At 35.0% G+C, this 18542-nt stretch overlaps 1 protein-coding gene across 5 annotated transcripts in view; it reads right to left on the minus strand.

The window, feature by feature from the left end:
• Window positions 1-18542, minus strand: part of EXD3 (exonuclease 3'-5' domain containing 3) — a 407975-nt gene that overhangs the window by 265871 nt on the left and 123562 nt on the right. The window contains exon 1 of one of the 5 annotated variants that reach the window (XM_074289061.1): window positions 17707-17822. The exons of the other annotated variants lie outside the window; for them this stretch is intronic. Within the exon in view, the coding sequence (XP_074145162.1) occupies window positions 17707-17761 (55 nt within the window). The 5' untranslated portion in view covers window positions 17762-17822. Of the gene's footprint in view, window positions 1-17706; window positions 17823-18542 lie in introns of those variants that run through there. 5 annotated transcript variants of the gene reach the window in all.

The following is an 18542-nucleotide window of genomic DNA, read 5'->3' on the forward strand; positions in this document are numbered from 1 at the left end:
GAATCTACTATGTTTCAGGTGAAATTAAAAAAAAATCATGGGTAGCCATCCTGATCTCAGATCAAGCAAAAGCAAAAACTGATCTAATTAAAAGAGATAAAGAATATTAGGTTCTTATTGGGTGCTAAGTCGGTACTTAACAATTCTCTAGCTCAGAGTTCACACCTTTAGTTCAAACCTTTAGAGGAGTTTACACCTTTAAAGAAGCAAGTTCATTGGTTGAAGGAGTTCCCACAAGCCCCTGGGAGTACCCACAAGCCCATTCTCTGGGAGGATAAAAAGAGGAGCATTGAGTCTGAGGTGGCAGTCTGGATTGGGTCAAGGAGGTCCCATGGATTCCCAAGTCCAGCAATCCCACACTTTTGGAGGGAAAGAAGAGGATTTGAGATTCTACCTTCGCTCTGGCTGGAGGCTCCAGAAGCTTTCCAAGAAACCTGCTCACAGAGGAAAAGATTTACCGAAAAGAGATCTCCTCCCAGAGAAGGATTACAATTGAGAGCCGATCAGAACATTTACAATTTGGCGCCCAAACATGAGGCAAGGACTTTTCCTTATCCTGACTCTGGCTGATTCTGAGCCCCTCAGAGGAGCTAGACCGGACTTAACAAAAGAAGGGCACTATATCTTGCTAAAGGGCAGCATAGATACTGAAGCAATATCAATACTAAACATATATGCACCAAGTGGTATAGCATCTAAATTCCTAAAGGAGAAGTTAAGAGAGCTGCAAGAAGAAAGAGACAGCAAAATTCTAATAGTGGAAGATCTCAACTTTGCACTCTCAGAACTAGATAAATCAAACCAGAAAATAAATAAGAAAGAAATTAAAAGGGTAAATAGAACACTAGAAAAGTTAGGTATGATAAATCTTTGGAGAAAATTAAATGCAGACAGAAAGAAGTATACTTTCTTCTCAGCAATCCATGGAACCTATACAAAAACTGACCATATATTAGTACATAAAGATATCAAATTCAAATGCAGAAAGGCAGAAATAGTAAATGCATCCTTTTTAGATCAATTTGCAATAAAATTACATTCAATAAAAAGCCAGGAGAAAATAGACTTATAAAGTCATTGGAAACTAAATCTCATCCTAAAGAATGAATGGGTGAAACAGCAAATCATAGACACAATAATTTCACCTAAGATTATATTGTAACACATGTAAAATGTATGGGATTGCCTGTCATCTAGGGGAGGGAGTAGAGGGAGGGAGGGGATAATTTGGAAAAATGAATACAAGGGATAATGTTATAAAAAAAAATTTACTCATGCATACATACTGTCAAAAAAAAATTTTAAAATAATAATAATTTCACCTAAGAGAATGACAATAATGAGATGATATACCAAAATGTGAGGGATGCAGCCAAAGCGGTAATAAGGGGAAGTTTTATATCTCCAGAGGCCTACTTGCATAAAATAGAGAAAGAGAAAATCAATGAATTAGGTTTGCAACTAAAAAAGCTAGAAAAAGAGCAAATTTAAACCTCCAATTAAACACTAAACTTCAAATTTTAAAAATAAAAGGAGAAATTAATAAAATTAAAGGTAAAAAAAAACTACTGAATAAAAAAATAAAACTAAGAGTTGGTTAACTCTTGAAAAAAACCCTTGGTAAATTTGATTAGTAAAAGGAAAGAGGAAAATCAAATTGTTAGTCTTAAAAATGAAAAGGGAGAACTTTCCACTAATGAAGAAGAAATTATAACAATAATTAGGAGTTACTTTGCCCAATTTGCTACCAATAAATTTGATAACTTAAATGAAATGGATGAATACCTTCAAAATTATAGGTTGCCTAGATTAACAGCGAAAGAAGTAAATTGGTTTAACAGTCCCATTTTAGAAAAAGAAATAGAACAAGCTATTAATCAACTCCCTAAGAAAAATCCCTGGGGGCAGCTAGGTGGCGCAGTGGATAGAGCACCAGCCGTGAATTCAGGAAGACCTGAATTCAAATCTGGTCTCAGACACTTAACACTTCCTAGCTGTGCGACCCTGGGCAAGTCACTTAACCCCAGCTTCAGAAGAAAAAAAAAAATGCTAGCTTTGGCAATAAGAGATGAAAAAGAGATTAAAGGAATTAGAATAGGTAATGAGGAAACCAAATTATCACTCTTTGAAGATGACATGATGGTACACTTAGAGAATCCAAGAGATTCTATTAAAAAGCTATTAGAAATAAATAATCCATAAGTTTAGCAAAGCTGTAGGACACAAAACAAATTCACATTAATCATCAGCATTTTTATACATCACTAAAAAAATCAAACAGCAAGAGATACAAAGAGAAATTCCATTTAAAATAACTATCAACAGTATTAAATATATGGGAATCTATCAGCCAATGGAAAGTCAGGAACTGAGCAAAACTACAAAACCTTTTCCACACAAATAAGTCAGATCTAAACAATTGGAAAAATATTAAATGCTCTTGGATAGGTCGAGCAAATATAATAAAGATGACAATACTCCCTAAACTAATCTATTTATTTAGTGGTATACCAGATTCCCAAGAAACTATTTTAATGACCTAGGAAAAAAATAACAAAATTCACCTGGAAGAACAAAAGGTCAAGAATTTCAAGGCAACTAATGAAAAAAAAAAATCAAATGAAAGTGCCCTAGCTGTACCTGATCTAAAACCTTGTTATAAAGCAGCAGTCACCAAAACCATTTGGTATTGGCTAAGAAGTAGACTAGTTGATCAGTGTAATAGGTTAGGTTCACAGGACAAAATAGTCAATATTATAGCAATCTAGTGTTTGACAAACCCAAAGACCCCAATTTTTGGGATAAGAATGCACTATTTGCCAAAAACTGTTGGGATGGAAATTAGTATGGCAGAAACTAGGCATTGACCCACACTTAACACCATACACCAAGATAAGATCAAAATAGTCTCATGTTCTAGGCATAAAGAATAATATTATAAGTAAATTAGGAGAACATAAGATAGTTTACCTCTCAGACCTATAGAGGAGGAAGGAATTTGTGACCAAAGAACAACTAGAGATTATTATTTATCACAAAATAGAAAATTTTGATTATATCAAGTTAAAAAATTTTTATACAAACAAAACTAATAAACTGAGAAAACATTTTTACAGTTAAAGGTTCTGATAAAGGCCTCATTTCCAAAATATATAGAGAATTGACTCAGATTTATAAATCAAGCCATTCTCCAAATGATAAATGGTCAAAGGATATGAACAATATTCAGATGATGAAATTGAAATTATTTCCACTCATATGAAAGAGTGTTCCAAATCACTATTGATCAGAGAAATGCAAATTCAGACAACTCTGTCAGATTGGCTAAGATGACAGGAAAAGATAATGACGAATGTTGGAGAAGATGTGGGGAAATGGGACACTGATGCATTGTTGGTGGAGTTGTGAATGGATCCAACCATTCCGGAGAGCAATTTGGAACTATCCTCAAAAAGTTGTCAAATTGTGCATACCCTTTGATCCAGCAGTGTTACTATTGGGCTTATATCCCAAAGAGATCTTAAAGAAGGGAAAGGGACCCACATGTGCAAAAAAGTTTTGTGGCAGCCTTCTTTGTAGTGGCTAGAAACTGGAAAACGAATGGATGTCCATCAATTGGAGAATGGCTGAATAAATTGTGGTATATGAATGTTATGGAATATTATTGTTCTGTAAGAAGTGACCAGCAGGATGAATACAGAAGTCTGGAAAGACTTACATGAACTGATGCTAAGTGAAATTAGCAGAACCAGGAGATCATTATACACTTCAACAACAATACTATATAAGGATAAATTCTGATAGAAGTGGCTCTCTTCAACAATGAGAGGATCCAAATCAGTTCCAATTGATCAGTAATGAACAGAACCAGCTACACTCAGCGACAAAACACTGGGAAATGTGTGTGGCCCATAATATAGCATTTAGACTCGCTGTTATTGTTTGCTTGCATTTTTATTTTTCTTCCCAGCTTATTTTTACCTTCTTTCTAAATCAGATTTTTCTTGTGTATCAAGACAACTGTATAAATATGTATACATATATTGTATTTAACATATACTTTAACATATTTAATATGTATGGGACTATCTGCCATCTAGGGGAGAGGGTATAGGGAAGGAAGAGAAAAGTTAGAACAAAAGTTTTTGCAAGGGTCAAGGTTGAAAAATTACCCATGCATATGTTTTTTCAATAAATAGCTATTAAAAAAAAAAGAATAAGATCTTACTTGAAAAAGAAATAACATTCACTGAAAAACATGTAGAATGTGAACAGTTAAAACAAGCAGAGGAAGACTCATATGAACTCATGTGGAAGGAAATATGCAGAACGAGGGAAATGATATTCAAAAGAATTATGACATTGTCAACAAAAACAACAACAAAAAAAGAAGTCAAATGCTGTGAAATTCTAAGAGATTACCTTGGCCCCAGAGAAAAAATAAGGAAATGTACCATCCACCCTCTTTTTATAAGAAAGTTGGAAGGCTATGAGTGAGGAATGGAGTTCATGGCATTAAATATAGCCAATAGATTGTTTAGTTTTGCTAAATGGTTTTTTATTTATTTGTTTTGGGGGGATTAGATTACAAGGAAAGATCATTGGATGAAGGAATAAGAAATAAATGTGATAGAAACAAAGGGATTCAATAATGGAAAACAGTGAGTCCTATCTTTAGGGGAAAAGCTAAACAAATTGTGATCAATAAATGTAATAAAATATTATCATGTCATAAAAAACAATGAATTTGAAAAATTCAGAGAAGCATGGGAAGATATGTGTGTGAATTAATGCAATGTTGAATTAGAACTAGGAAAATAAAATATACATTAACTATAGAAATGTGAATGGAAAGAACAAAAAATGAAACTAAAAACTATTTAATTATAAGGAGTAAGTTTGGCCCTAGAAAAGACATTTCATTTCATTCTTAGCAGAATGGTTATAAAACATTCCATAAAGTGCCAGACTTGATTCATGCATTAATTTTGTTTAACTGTTTTCTTTCTTTGTTACAAAAGATGGCTTATTGGCCTAGTGATGGGCAGAGTAGCAATTTCTAGATCGAAAAATGAGGAGCAAGGAACATGTAAAGAATTCAAGTGGCATTTTCTTTGCCCAAAGGTATCTTTATATATGAGAAGATGTTACAGACACCAGGAGTGGTAAATATGAAATAGCTTTGGAAGAATAATTGATTGTGAAAAGAATAACATGTAAAAATAGCATAACAGAGATTCAGTTCACAACATAAAACAATCATGTCCACAGGTACAAAGGAATGCTATTTAGCATATGAATTTGCAAGGAAAGGGGTTTTAACAATTAACAAAAAAAGCCAAGTTCCCTAGGGAAACTAGCAATTAAGTAGGAAAAAGACCCTATTAAAGGTACTATGCCCTGAAGTAGGAGTATGCCACGGATTGGCTGTTTAAATCCATAGAATTTAGTGGATTAACCCAAAAAGGGGGTTAGTAGGATAGCAGATTGCACTACTGACTGGTGAGCTAACCCTAGAAGGGATTTAGCACCTTAAAAGAGCTACAACAAAGAGAAAGAGGCATAGGGGTAGGAGGGAATGTGTGAAAAGGACATCAAGAGGCAGGACACCTTGGCAGGGCAACCCTGAAAGGGATTTTGAAAAGATCTTTTATCATGTCATCAACCAAGAGTTTATAAAAGATAAACGAAATATAACCTGGGGGTATGGCATCATAATTTGGCTTACTGGTTGGAAAAGTAAAGAAAGAGTTTCTAGAAACCCTCACCTGGGATAAGATTTGTAATCACAAGTCTACTTGAAGAAAAGACCTACTTAAAAACAAAATGCTCATTTAAAGATCCGAACAGTGTAACCTCCCTCTGAGGCTACTGACTGCCAGGGCCATACACACCGATCTTCCCCAGATAGACATGAAAACAAGCCGATGTTAAGGTGCCAAACCTTTCTTTATTGGTAATCTCAGCAGGGGTTAGCAGGAAGTAAGAGCAAGTGTGCGTATGTCTCTGCATTCTTCTCCGTCTATGGACTCAAAGCTGGCCATTTATATTTACTCTCCTCCTTGCCCACTCAGCACTGCGTAGGTGAATCCACAGAAGGGAGACACCTGGAGTTAGTGCTTCCTCCTAAGAAAAGATCTAGCAAGAGGACACACCCCTCGCCATCTCAAGGAAACACCGGTAAAGACAAAACCTCCTGCCTCAGAGGCCAAGCCCCTTTTTACCTCCTGGTTTCACCTTACCAGATGACATGGCATACATGGCACTTCTCAGAAGAAAAGTCTTTAACACATCGGTATCCTTCTTGCTAGCTTAGGGAGCATTATAAATCTAACACTGCTTAAGGCTTTCTCTGCTAAAGCTTACCTGGCTACTTAAGACTTCATCAGTAGGAAATGGGGAATTAAATATTTAAAAATTAAATTGATGGATAAAATCAGATCTAATCAATTGGAAAAATATCAAGTGCTCAAGGGTAGGCCAAGCAAATATAATAAAAATGACCCTAAATTAATCTATTTTTCAGTGCAATACCAATCAAACTCCCAAGAGATCAATTTATAGAGCTAGAAAAAAAATAATAACAAAGTTCATCTGGAAGGACAAAAGGTCAAAAATTTCAAGGGAATTGAAGGTAGCTTAGCTGTACCAGACCTAAAACTATATTATAAGCAGTGGTCATCAAAATTATTTGGTACTGGCTAAGAAATAGAGTAGTTGATCAGTGAAGTAGGTTAGATTCACAGGACAAAATAGTCAAATGTCTATAGTAATGTAGTATTTGACAAACTCAAAGACATCAGCTTTTGCGATAAGAATTCACCATTTGACAAAAACTGCTGGGAAAATTGGAAATTAGTATGGCAGAAACTAGACATTGACCCATACATACCTAGTACCCTATACCAAGATAAGGTCAAAATGGGTTCATGATTTAGACATAAAGAGTGACAGTATAAGCAAATCAGAAGAACAAAGGATAGTTTACCTCTCACAGTTGTGGAGAAGGAAGGAATTTGTGGCCAAAGAAGAACTGGAGTACATTATTGAATACAAAATGGATAATTTTGATTATATTAAGTTAAAAAGGTTTTGTACAAACAAAACCAATGCAAACCAGATTACAAGGGAAGCAATAATAGGGAAAAAATTTTTACATTCAAGGGTTCTGATAAAGGCCTCATTTCTAAAATATGTAGAGAATTGACTCAAATTTATAAGAATTCAAGCCATTCTCCAACTGATAAGTGGTCAAAGGAATATGAACAATTTTCAGATAGAGAAATCGAAATCATTTCTAGTCATATGAAAAGGTGCTCTAAATCACTATTGATCAGAAAAATAAAAAGTAAGGTAACTCTGAGGTACCGCTACATACCTCTCAGCTTGGATAAGATAACAGGAAAAGATAACAATAAGTCTTGGAGGGGATATGAAAAAACTGGGACAATAATACATTGTTGGAGTTGTGAACTGATTCAACCATTCTGGAGAGCAACTTAGAACCATGCCTAAAGGGCTAAAAACTGTGCATAGACTTTGATCCAGCAATGTTCTACTGGGCTTATATCCTAAAGGGATCATAAAGGAAGGAAAAGGACCCACATGTGCAAAAATGTTTATGGCAGCCCTTTTTGTAGTGGAAAAAAGCTGGAAACTGAATGGATGCCCATCGATTGGAGAATGGCTGAATAAGTTATGGTATATGAATGTTATGAAATATTATTGTTTTATATGAAATGATCAGCAGAATGATTTCAGAGACCTGGAGAGACTTGCATGAACTGATGCTAAGTGAAATGAGCAGAACCAGGAGACCATTTATACATGGTAACAGCAAGATTATATAATGATCAATTCTGATGGACATGGCTCTCTTCAACAATGAGATGATTCAGCCCAGTTCCAATGGTCTTGTGATAAAGAGAGTCATCTATATCCAGTGGAAGAACTGCAGGAAGAACCATTCACTGAGTGTGGATCCCAACATAGTATTTTCACTCTTTTTCTTGTTATATGCTTGCATTTTGTTTTCTTTCTCATTTTTTTCTTCTTGATCTGATTTTTCTTGTGCAGCATGATATTTATGGAAATATGTATAGAAGAATTGCACATGTTTAGTATATATTGAATTACTTACTGTCTAGGGTAAAGGGGTGAGGAGAATGGAAAAAATTTAGAACACAAGATTTTGTAAGGGTGAATGTTGAAAATTACCCACTTATATATTTTGAAAATAAAAAGCTTTAATTAAAAAAAATTAAATTGATGGAATAAAGAGAGCTGGTTAAGAAAATAGAACCAGAGTCCTCTTGGTGCTCATCACTGTGACAGTTATATTCCAGCCATGTTAGCATCTTTGTCCCCTAATTCATCCCAAAAGTCCTAATCAGGATAGTAGAACAGCATCACCATTTTGATAATTTGTACAGTTTGCTATCTCTTTTGAATGATTATCACTCTGGCCTAGCTCAATACTCTCTAGATGACAATTAACTCAAGTATCACTGGCCTTGAGGAAGAGGGTAATCTATATAATCCTCTGTCATCTGGTAAAGAAGAAAAATTCCTTGGAAATTAAAGCACTTTTTAATTCAAAGACTTCCTTAATTCAGCTATTGGGAGATTAGCTGACAAATATTTAAAATATAATTGAATTTTTACCTTATTCAAAATTTCAGTACTTTTTTCTGCTACTAATATATTATAATAACTATATATAATATAATTAAATATAATATAAAGTATAATTATATATTTGTATATAATATAAATGTTACATATTTATGAATATGATATATATTTGTATAAATGTATAATTATATATAATATTATTAATAACTAATATGCCAATTATATATGCATAATATATATAAAGTGCTCTTTGGATGGAAAAAAAATGTGACTTTAGTGAAATGAATATTATTCTCATTTCCTACCCTCATTCACTACATTAAAAAAAACAGATAACACATTTAAGTTTCCTCCAGTGTTAAGCATAGCTGTAGTTTTAGGAATCAACAAGAGATTCTGTTGGAGGAAAAATTTCCCTAATGGAGATGGAACTGTACTAAATAGAGAGAGGCAAGGAGGGGGAGAGGGAGGGGGAGATGGAAGAAGAAGAGGGAGAGGGAGAGGGAGAGTATGTTTACAGAAATAAAGAAAGCATTTAGTAAGCATTTACTATGTGCCAGGCACTGTGCTAAGTGCTTTACAAATATTATCTAAAATATATGCATATACATGCATATTAATATATATAATATTTGTGGGCTATATACTATATATGAATATACATAATAAGCATTTAACATATGCTTATTTGCTTCCTTCCTTTTCCAAAGAATTTAATTTTAAATTTCTGTATCCTTTTGGAATAAATTATTTTTTAATAGGGAAAAAACCCTAAAATTTAAATGATTAAAAAAATTCAATAATAATTTAAATTTTGAAAAAACAATTCATAAAAAATATAACACAGGGAAAGACACACCAATCAAAGTTGTTCATTGATTTCATGCAGTAGATTTAGCATAAAATTCAAATTAAGGAAGGATCAGGTAAAAATGGATAGCTTCTACAAATGCTCTTCCTTTCATATAACATGTTGGTTGCACCAAGCCTTGAAACAGTTCAGAACCTCCTAAATGAGACCCATACCATTTGCAAGAGTTTGGTATTACCATTCACACATGAAAAACCAAATAAATGAATTTTATTTGCCTAAATTATGACATGCTATTATTATATAGATAACCTGTAGAACTTCTCATGCATATGTGAGGCAGACGTGAGAATGAATAAACTGGAATAAAATAATCAGTAGGAGATTAATTGGCTACATTGCCTTCAGGAAAGTGAAAAATTCTTTTAATGACCCCAAATTTCTTCCTGAAATGAAGATCTGTCTTTTTATTTACAATATCTTATCAATGTTGCTGTATGATGAGTCATGTAAAATGACTCAGTAGAGTTAATCTCATTAGATTTAAAAATAAGTATTACTCAAAAGACAATGAAAAGACCTATGGGAGGTATATGCAGATTGCAGCACATACCAAATAAGGGAACATGGAATGAAGGATGATACATGATAAAAATAAATAAATAAATAAACAGGTCGGGGCAGCAGTGGATAGAGCACCAGCCCTGAAGTCAGGAGGACCTGAGTTCAAATCTGGTCCTAGATACTTAACATTTCCTAGCTGTGTAACCCTGGGCAAGTCATTTAATCCCAATTGCCTCAATTAAAAAAAGCAAAAAAATTAAAAAAATAAAATAAAAAAATAAGTGGGTCTACTCATTTAGTCAATAAAAGATAAAGACTGACAACCTGTGTGCTCAACTGGTATTTTTATGACTTGAGAAGAAAGCAAGGAAAGTCTCGGCATTTTGGTGAACTACTGAGATGACATGGAAAAGAGTCACAGAGAATGGGCAGAATTAGTGAGACTAGCATTATTAGAAAGATCACATATATTCATGAGACTACAAATTCATCTGAGTACATCATCTGAGTACATGCAACTCTAAGCAAGTCATAGCATACCTTTGAGCCTCAGTTTACTTATATATAATAGGAGGACATTGGAATTTAGAACCTCCAATATCATTTCCCAATCTAAATTGATCCTTCTCACACAAGTAAGAACAGGAGAAAAGTCATAAAGTGTTCTGGAATAAGATTCAGGAAAAAGAACAAAAAAAGTCCCCAATCTTGTAGAGTACATACCAAACGTAATAGTGTATACATCACAAATACTACGTAGCACTCTCTATCACTGTTTCTCTATCCCTTCCTCCCTCCAAAGCACCTTGTTCTTTTCTATGTCCTAACATGGCAGAATGGCAAGAATACTGAACTTGGAATTCTCAATTCTACTATTTACTATCTATATGGATCTTGGACAAATCATATAACCTCTCTCTGAATCAGTCTCTTCATCTGTAAACAGATGGGGTTGTTTTTAAATGGTCCCTTTGATCTCCAGACCTTGTTATTATTTCATTTCAAATACTAATTAAACACCAACAAAGTGCTAAGTGCTGGAAGTACAAAGACCAAAAAACCAAACCAAAACAAACAAACAAAAAACACAACCAACTACCAGCCCTTATTCTCAAAGAGTTTACATTCTCTCATAAGCTACAATACATTCTACTGTACTCTCTACCAGTTCGATGTATTACATCCTTCCTCCAGTGATAAAGATCACAACCCATCCATGCCTGCCTATCCCATCACTCTCCTCTTGTGTCCTTTAAATTCATTATAGGGGTACATTGGAACATACAGGAACCTTCCTTGTATTCTTTTGACATCAAGTAGCTGTCCATTGGTTCCAGAGTCTCTCCAAAATAGTCTTTGAAAGTTTTCCTAAATAATTTCTTCCTCTTCAGATGGGACCATATGATTTTCCCTCCAGGACTATTAGGTCTCCTACCAAAATTCCCAGCAAGCTTTCCCAGGAGCTTTCATCCTTTACCCCAAGACGTATTTTCAAACTAAGTTGTCTCTATATTCAAGACATATGGAGCATATAGTCCTAAGTTTCTATGGTAGATGGGAGACTCAGAAATTGCCTGGTTACAGCTACTGTTGACGCACATTTCAAACAATTGTTCCCTTCCTGTTCGTATGACATAAGAAAAACAGGATGTTGAGAGGTGTTTATCTGAATGAACAAGATAAGCAAGTTATTTGACATTTTTGAAAGCTTTAAGATTTCAGCAACAAGAGGGTATAGATTATCTGAAATAATGTACATGAGGAAATTAAATAAAGCTATCTTCTAACAAGTCTTCCAGATGAAATAAAATGTTATGTGGCTGATAAATACTTCAGTTAAACCCCAAACCCACAACAATTTGAAGAAAAGAAGCAGAGGTGACTAAATTTTCATCACAAGGGTCCACCTGCTTACAAGAAAACCTCACCTGTTTTTAGCAAAGTAACAGAGGACTGTGTGTAGGCTGGAAGTGGAGGAAAATAGTATCTCATACTTGTCATTTTTAATGGTAATTTCAAAAAGTAAATATAATTTAAAATAGAATAAAATTTAACTCAACTAAAAAGAACCATTAAGAAAAATCACTACTCCTAGTTCCCCCAGGTTTCAATTCAAATGTTAATTTTTTGGGTGTTTTTCCACTTTAGCTAAGAGAATATTAAAATATCCAACTTAAGACAAGTACACTTAACTATTTCTTTTTGCCTATTCTGTTTCCCCCCTCAATCAAAAAGGCTAGTAATTAACTACTAGGTAGGTAATTCTTTGATGGAAACATTTATACTAAATGGCTTATGAACTGAAAAACCCCAAGTTCTAAAGGCTTTATGAACATGAGAATGAACAAGGCCTTTTGACCTAGCCCAGGCTTGGAATAAGAAGAGAGACAGCTAGTTGTGAGCAATTCAACAAGTCCCTTGGATTCTTTGTGCCTGAATGTTCCTTCCCACTTGTTAAGGATACTCAAGGTGATATTCATTGGGAAGTTTTATTATGCTATTGTATTAAGATTAATTGGAATTTCTAAGAAAAAAATTATATTTTAGTACCTTCCCCCCAAAAAACCAACCCCTACTTCTTAGGCTAAACTCCCAATTTTCTATGAGTGTATTTTAAATTTCTCCAATGGTCCACGGTCTCATTTACCGTATTAAAGCTCTTACTGTTTCTTTACCTAGCAATTTCTTTCAGAATTTCTGTCACTGAAGGGAAAACTTCTAACAGTAAGGAAGTAGAAGAATGATGCCACTAGAAGAGAACAGAAGAGGTCCAAAGTATGTGTGAGGAGCTAGAAAACAGAAAAGAATGGGTTGTTGGGAAGAAAGACAAGGTTCCCATATTAGTCCAGCACTATCACTGAGAAAAAGAAGCATCAAATCAGGTAAGTATAGTTTCCTAGACAGACCTGATCTCAGATTCAATCTTCTCAACCCAAAATCTTTTGGTCAGAATATGCTTGGGCTTGCCTGAACTACTGTGGAGTAGGAATTTCTGCCTACAACTGTGAGGTCACACTACAATCAGGCACATCATTCATTCTAAGAAAACAGCTGGCTTTGGAAGTAGTCCACTTTCCTGTGAGTTTAGTTAGCAGTTGTAGGTAACATAAATGTAACTAACAATGGAGCCCAGGGATGATCAGAGTTGAGATACCATCAGGTACTGGATAAGAGATGAACATTCCAAGGTAAAGTCTTGTTCAACCAAACCATTCTCCACAGGTGACTCCCACAGTAAATTTCCACTAAACCACATACTTTTTTTCAACCTTTCTCTTTCTCAATGCATCATTACTTTCCATAACTCACTGATCTCTCTTCATATCACTTGAGTATCTTTTCTGTCTTCTCTAGATTACATTTCTTCAAATTAAAAGAAAAAAGTCCAATATGATTTCATATAGACACATATCTCTTTGTGAAAACATGAAATATATAAATGACTTGCCATAATAACTAATAACTGTAGTACTACATAGCAAAAAGACCTCTTCTAAATCACCCATGCCATAACCTTTTCTCAATCATCTACATGTAGTTTCTATTACTAGACAAAGTGCTCTAATAGTTAAGACAAATAACAATTATATTTTCCACAGTGTAAACCTGACTTTAAGATTCTGCCTGGGAATGCAAAATAGTCTGGGTGCTGGTAAGTGGGGAACGTGCCACAAGTGGGGAATGGACTGACCATGTGAGAAACTGGATTTTGTCTCTCTATCATGACGCAGGTTTTGTTTTTCCATTTAGAGCACGTATCTAAGTCTCTATCAAAGGAACAAAATGGAAACCCTGTCATTGTCTTAGACTTGGCTAGGTTACAGATCAGAGCTGAGGGTTTAATTCTAGGAAGTGAGTAGCCACGAATTCTTATGACAACCAAAGGCCCCCTTCTTTCATTTGGATTTTCTGTTGGCTTTGGAAGTAGCCAAGCTGCTATTGTTTGATCCAGAATGCATCGAGTGTCTAGGCAGAGAGAGAGAGACAAAGAAAGAAATAGATGAGGGGAGGGAAAAGAAAGGGGGAGGGGGGAATAAGGGAAAACGAAGGAGGGGAGGATTGGCGGTTGCATGAAAGAGGGAAAAAATGAAGGAGTAACTCAGCCAAGGCAAACAAAGTTTTCCTTGAGTGATTACATCTGTTGGAGAGTCCCCAGCTTGCTCTCTCATTGCTGAGAAATTATTTTAATTCTGCTTACAAGGTTTCCAAAATTCCCAAGGAAGCCTTCAGTATAATCATGAAAGCTTTGAACATATTGAACTTTAGTTACACTGAATTTTTTACTTCTTATTTATTTGTTAATGTAAAGGTTGGTTTTAAGGGGTTGGGGCTAGGGGGGAAAATGTTTTTGAACTACGGACATTTCAATAGGAAAATACTTTCCTAGCCCTAGGGAAGGGAAAAGGAAGGAAGAAAACACATTTTATCTCCCCCCCCCCCACCAATGACTGCTCACGACCACCCTGTATAAAGTGCTACAGTGGAATGAAAGTGATGTCATAAGAATAGAGTGAGGAAAATTCAACTGGACAAGAAGTAATGCTTTGAAACTAATATATATTATTTGTCAAATCCAAAGGCAAAATTAAGACTATACACTAACATTTTTCAAATTGGGGAATAGACTCCCATGGGGGAGATGAAAGAATTTCCAGGGTCAAGAAGAGTCACAGAAACTGGAGATGAAAGGTAAACTATAGGCTAACTTGATCAATGCCAGCCTCATCTATTCACTCTTAGGATATAAGGCCATAACTATAAATCCTCCTACTTTTGTCTCCAGATACCTTCCACAGATTCTCTAAAACAGATTCTTATTGGGGCTAGTGTTATTGGGTTAGTCTTCACAGTGACTCAATCTTATAGTCAGTGAATTATGGAATCTGAATTGTGGTCTGCAGGCATGGAACAAAGAAAATGAACCATTTGTTGCTTACCTCTGCTGAATATAGTACAGGAAAAAAAAAAAAGAATATAGAAAGCTTTGGGAAAGAGATGATTATGGGTAAAAATATTTCCTGGCCTTGAGTTTCCCAACATTTCCTTTTAAAACTAAAGTGCTTTATTACAGTATGGAAGTAATCATGTTACTAAAAGATATGCCAGTAGAACAGGAGCTTTCACAAGTCCTAAATCAAGCTAAAAAGTATTTGAGAGTAGGCATAGACATAAAATGTGTCTTATCATTTGAAAAAGTTTGCTGCCTGAAAGTTGGACAAATTGAGTGCAGAAAGGTTCGGTGCATCAAGAGAAAATTGGCCACAAGGTGAAGAATTGCTTTGGACACCAGAACTCACAAAAATTAAAGTATGGAAAGAGTAAAGTATTCAAACTGGCAAAACACTGAAGGAAGTAACACAGTGTGAATATACAGGAAGAATCACAGGACACTGTGATTGGAAATCATTCCTGAATAGTAATGGCTGACATGATCTCATTCCTCATTTTCACCTCTTAGAATCCCTAGCTCCTTTTAAGACTCACTTGAAGTGCCACTTCCTATAAAAATGCCTTTCCTGACATTTTTCCTTCTCCAAGTTAGTGCTTTACCTTCCCTCCCCCCAATCAAAAAATCACTCTGACTTCATTTTGTATATATTTTGCTCTTATTTATTATAGGATCATAAATCTAGAACTGGAAAGGTCCTTAGAGACCATTTGGTCTGACTTCATAGTATATATTACAAGGGGGAGCTGGATAGCACAGTGGATAAAGCCCAGGTCTGGAATCTGGAAGATCTGAGTTCAAATCCAGTCTCAGATACTAAAAAAAAAAAAAAGCTTTGTAACCCTGGGTAAAATGCTTGATCCTGTTTGTCTCAGTTTCCCTCATCTGTAAAATAAGCTGGAATAGGAAATGGCAAACCATACATATATCTTTGTCAAGAAAACCTCAAATGGGGTTTGAATGAAATAACTGAACAACAACCTCATATTACAGAAAGGGAAACCCAGGTATATAGGCCAAATAACTTTCTCAAAATCAGACAGTGTCAGAAGCAGGATTTTAACTTGGGTCTTTCTTTACATCCCAATATCAGCCCTTTTTCCCACTGTACTTACACGCTACTCCTATAAGAATATAAGCTCCTTGAGGGCAAAAACTATTTTATTTTTGTCTTTGCATCCTCAGCAACTTGTCTAGTATCTGACATATACTGAATATATAATAGATTCTTGTTGAATTAAAGTGAATTAAGAGGAATTTCCCTTCTACTTTATCTTCTGACCTATGACAGAAGAGCTATTGAGAAGTGCACTGGAATCTTCAGATGAACTTCCTCCTGTGACTGTACCCGCTTATTCTTGGCCCAAGGCCCAAAGAATGAGTGCTCAAGAATGGCCTGCAGTATTTTTCCATATAAGTATGTCCTGTGGCATCATTCATTCATTCATTCATTCAATAAACATGTGTTTTGTGCCTCCTAGAGGAGATACAAATTGTAAATAAGACACAGCCCCTACTCTAATGGAGGAAAAAAGTCAACAAATAAGCTACCCTATCCAAAATTAAATGTTAAAGACCTTAAAAAACTACAAAGCAAAGTTTTTTTTGGGAGACAGATGTCAGGACAAGAGGAAGAATCAGGAGGCTAGTGGTTATGTAATTGATGCTTGTTAAAGGAAGACTTTAGTCCACCCTCAGAGAATCACAAAATATCATAGTTCAATGGGACATCAATGACTTGTAACACAACATACCTGTTAAACAGTCATCTAGCTTATACTTGAAAACCTGAAATGAGGCTCCCGTTACCTCTGGACAGGCAGCCAATTACATGCCAGAAAAGCTCTGACTGTGGAGAGCTCTTCCTGAGATCAAGCTGAGATGGATTCCTTTGTAACTTTCACCTGCTGCTCCAAGTTCTGGGCCAAATAATACAATTTAAGGTCTTGACTGGTAACAGCCAGCTACCATGCGCATGTATCACAAATCCTCTATTTTCAAACCTGAACAACCCCAGTTGCATCAGCTAATCCTTAAATGGCATGCACTTGAGCCTCTTCACCATCTTTGAAGCCCTTCCAAGGATGTTCTCCAGATTATCAATGTTTTTCCTAGACGTTTTAGATATAGTTTGACAGGGACACATTGTATTCCCCAGACACATAACTCCCAGAAATAAGGCAAAGTCAAAAGGGAACAGTCTCTTTATGTTATAAATACATAATTTAAAAATATATATACATACAGATATATGTATGCATAAAATATAAATACATAAATAAAAATAAAGAGACTGTACTAAGGCAGCTAGGTGGCACAGTGGATAGAACCAGGAACATATAAGCTCAAATCCAGTCTCAGATACTTAGTAGTTCTATGACACTGGATAAGTCACTTAACTCTGCTTGACCTCAGTTTCCCCATCTGTAAGATGGGCTGGAGAAAAAAAATGATCCTTCCAATATTTTTGCCAATAAAAGTCCAAATGAGTTGAGGAAGAGTTAAACATGACTCAAAAACACTAAGGACAACCTGTACTTGTGGACAATATATTCTACCAGAGCAAACAATATGCATGTTTATAAACACATACAAAATGTTTACAAAATGAATGCAAGGTAGTTTTTTGAGATGGGGATGCGATACTAATGGGATCAAGAAGGGATTATGTAGATGAGGGTGCTTAAGATGAGTTTTGAAAGAAAAAAGGTTTTCAGGCAGAAAAGTAAAATAGTCATATACTTGTTACCTGTAAATTGTTCCCCACTGAGCAATTCACAACCCTTGGGCCTCAGTTGCCTCATTTGCACTTAGATATTGCAATGAATAGAATAGAACACCAGGCCTAGAATAAAAAAGACCTAAGTTCAAATTTATCCTCAGACATGGATTTGATATATGAGCCTGGGCAAGTCACTTACTCTCATGAGGAAAATAATAGGACCTACCTCCTAGGATTTTGAGGAACAAAAGAAGTAACTATTAAAACATTTTGCACCATGCCTGACTCATAGGGAAACACTATATATATGTTATCTATAATAATAATCATCATAATTCTAATTATTATTGTTATCATTATTATTTATAAAATGAGTATATGGAAAATTTGAGTTTTCTTTTAGTTTTAATTCTATGACTTATGGAAAAAAGAAAACAAAGTTTGTCTGGAAATGATATGCTGAAAATACATCAGTTCTTTACAACTGCTGCTCCCTTTCCTAGAAACTGATCAGTCATCTCTTTGATAATGTAATAAGGTTTTGCCAGCTATTAAAGTATAGCTAACTGGCTTGTAATTTGCAGGGTTCATATTTTTCTTTTTGAAAATTGGGACAATTTCTGCTTGCATTTTTTATTTCCTTCTCAGGTTATTTTTACCTTATTTCTAAGTCTGATTTTTCTTGTGCAGAAAAATAACTATGGATATGTATACATATATTGTATTTAACATATACTTTAACATATTTAACATATATTGGTCTACCTGCCATCTGGGGGGGGGTGGGGAGAAGAAGGAGAGAAAAGTTGGAATAGAAAGTTTGCAAGGGTCAATGCTGAAAAATTACCCATGCATATAGCTTG

This window comes from Sminthopsis crassicaudata, chromosome 2, assembly GCF_048593235.1.
Source record: "Sminthopsis crassicaudata isolate SCR6 chromosome 2, ASM4859323v1, whole genome shotgun sequence".
Classification (NCBI taxonomy): Eukaryota; Metazoa; Chordata; class Mammalia; order Dasyuromorphia; family Dasyuridae; genus Sminthopsis; species Sminthopsis crassicaudata.